This window comes from Gavialis gangeticus, unplaced genomic scaffold (assembly GCF_001723915.1).
Source record: "Gavialis gangeticus isolate Ggan-Ray unplaced genomic scaffold, GavGan_comp1, whole genome shotgun sequence".
NCBI classification, from domain to species: domain Eukaryota; kingdom Metazoa; phylum Chordata; order Crocodylia; family Gavialidae; genus Gavialis; species Gavialis gangeticus.
In genome coordinates this window covers 14,976,533-14,979,320 of record NW_017729009.1, presented here as the reverse complement: position 1 = coordinate 14,979,320, position 2,788 = coordinate 14,976,533, and the positions used below count along the sequence as shown (strand labels likewise).

At 51.9% G+C, this 2,788-nt stretch overlaps 1 protein-coding gene across 3 annotated transcripts in view; it reads right to left on the bottom strand.

The window, feature by feature from the left end:
* Window positions 1–1,609: 1,609 nt before the first annotated feature.
* Window positions 1,610–2,788, bottom strand: part of RBBP8NL (RBBP8 N-terminal like) — a 33,163-nt gene continuing 31,984 nt past the window's right edge. Inside the window, exon 14 of one of the 3 annotated variants that reach the window (XM_019510142.1) lies at window positions 1,610–1,932. In XM_019510142.1, coding sequence (XP_019365687.1) covers window positions 1,772–1,932 — 161 coding nt within the window. In that variant the 3' untranslated portion in view covers window positions 1,610–1,771. The remainder of the gene's footprint in view (window positions 1,933–2,788) is intronic. The other 2 variants (XM_019510145.1, XM_019510143.1) reach the window with 2 other exon arrangements.

The window sequence follows — 2,788 nt, the reverse complement described above, 5'->3', positions numbered from 1 at the left end:
CTTCCCCCACTCCAAAAGCTCAGTGCCATCAACTTTTCCCCCACGAGGTGGCACTGGCAGACTACGAGAGTTAAAGAGTTCATCCAGGTCCTGCTCCAAAGTCCCACTTTTCCGTGCCAAGCACATCCTCATTTGATTTTAGCTTGGGGTCTGCCTGCACTGTCTGCCCCACTCTGCTGCCCCAGGGATGCTCAGGACTCTCAGGAGGGCTCTGAGCTCCTGTGAAGTCCCCACAGCTCCCATCTCTGCGGCTGTCAGGATGGGGAGGGGATTACTATTTTATTTCCCCCTCAGCAGCCCTGGGATTCATCCCAGCCATGCTGGGATCAGCTCCAACGTGGTGGCACAGGGTGACCCTGCTCCAAGGCCGGGAGCTTTGCCTACACAGCCCCTCTGTTGCTTTCCAAGCTATTTTTCATGGGATGGCATAATGATGCCTCTCACCGAGCCACGTAGACACAGTCTCCACCCCGGTCCCCTGTTTTTTTTTTAAAGTAACACAGATGCTGATTCCCAGGGGCATGCATGGGGCTCCTGGCTCCCAGGAGGCAACTCTTTCTGGAGCAGAACCAGGGTCTGCTCAGAGCTAGGTCCTGTGGGTAGGATCTACCTGTCACATCTGGGATCCGGGGCCACTTCTCTGGATGCTTCAGCATCTTGACAGTGCTGAGGCTTCTCCAGAGCACCCTGCACAGAGGCAGATGTTGAATGGAGAGAAATGCAATTTGGAAGAGCACACACCAACTGCGGAGACTTCCTCAGCCTGACGAAGGGTTTTTAAATCCGAAAGCTTGCTACAAACTTTTTTTTCCAGCTATTTAAGTTGGTCTAATACAAGATATCACATTCACCCAAAGAACCTTGTCTGCCTATTTCTCACCCAAGGAAGAGAGACCAATGCTGCCAATTGCCTGCTGGGGTCTCATCTGGGCAGCCTAGCAAAGGCCTGAACGTGGCACCAGCTCCTGCTCAGCCCCACTGTCCTTTCACAGGGAGCTCAAAGCTAGCTTCGGGCAGGGTCCTGTCTGCAATAAGGGCTGCCTACAGACAGGGGGTTCAGTTAGATGGGGAAGGGAACCCCATTTGCCACATGCTGAAGCAAAACTGGCTCAGGCCTGACGCACTGGAAACACGACTGAAGAACAGTTCATCTGTGTGCAAATGCGTCCCCGCCGGGCTGTCTGCTGGGCAAGAGCTGCAGCTCTGACTTACAGGCTTGACCTTTCCCAGGCCCCAGAGCCTGCTCCAAGAGAAACCATCTGGGCCGTCTCTCTTCCCTGGCCTCGCCTCCCCGCCTGCCTTTGGGCATGCATCCAGCCCTCGGTTCCTGCGCCACTCCTCTCGCTTTCCATCAGTGCCCCTGCCCCAAGCACAGCCCAGCATTTAGTGTCCTGAAAAGCTTCTGCTGCTGTTGGTCTTGCAGGCCTCATGGAAGAGCAACCCACTTAGGTTGCCCACGATGCCTGATGGGGCTCATCAGTGCCAGGACACAGCATCACCTGTATTCAGCATCACCATCTGTGTATTCAGAGAGTGATAATACTTGGCACTGAACAGCGAGCTGCAAAGCAGTTTCCAGTCCCAGTGAACTAGTTTTCACAGACCCTCCTGTGATATAGAAGAGTCTTTATTCCCATTTTGCAGGTGGGGAAGCCAGAGGAGGGCAGTTCAGTGAGTTGCCTATGGTCACAGAAGGAGACACTATCACAGCTGGGTGTCAAATGCTGGGATCTTCGGCTCCTGGTCCAAGGACTACAGTGTCAGCTCTCTGTTACAATTCCTCGTTGCTGGAAGCCGGGCGGCTGTTGTCTGTTTCCTTTGCCATTCCTGGTGCATCAGCTGGAGCCTGGGCCACTTTGACTTTCTTTCTCGCTCTCACTGACTTCTTATACTCTGTTAATGAGATGATGACCACAGGAGTTAACTGCACAGCTATGGACATTTGAGACGGCAATTAGAGCCACATTAGAGGTCAGCAAGTCCCCAGCCCAAAATATCATGGCTAAGAGAGCACAAGGCTTAGCAAAGCCAAGACGAATGGCAGCCACACTCAATTTTGTTTTAAATATCCGTGATTGCAGGCAGGGGTAGATTAATAAGACTGAAATGCCCTTCACAGGGTCACCATCCTGGAGGCAGCAGCAAGAGCCCATGAGAAATAAAAGGAGAGGCTGTCTCCGAAACAGAAGGGTAACTAACTGCTTGTTTCAGGCAGCCTCAAGCCAACCTCCAATCCTGCACACTCAAGTTATGGATGTGCAAACAGATACCATGTGGGTTTCTGGTACATCCCAAGCCCTCATGTGCCTTGCCAAAGAGATCTGCAACTGCCTGGCATGCAAAAACCAGGCGCACGACTTTTGTGGGCTCACTTTTCCGGGCATGCAAAAGTGGATGCAACTTGGAGAGCACGAGGCCAGAGACTTAAACTCTCAGTGCAAACTTGTGTTTAATTGTTGGCTTAGTCCCACGGGGCACAGACCACAGGGGCTCGTGCGCCCTTGCATGCATATTCCAAGCATATTCTGGTTGCACAGACAGTGTGACTGCATGTAGAGGGATATTTGCATGTGGGAAAGTTTAGCAGGAAGCGGGACCTTTGCAAGAGAACATGGGCAAGTGCATGCATACACGTGTTATTTATTCATACAAATAGATCTGGTCTTTCAGTTAACCTGGCTCTGGCGGATGCTAATGTAACCTGTATAATAGTGAGGAGAAAGTGAGGAGTCAGTTTTTCACCTGCATTTGTGTGTGTGTGTGTGTGTGTGTGTGTGTGTGTGTGTGT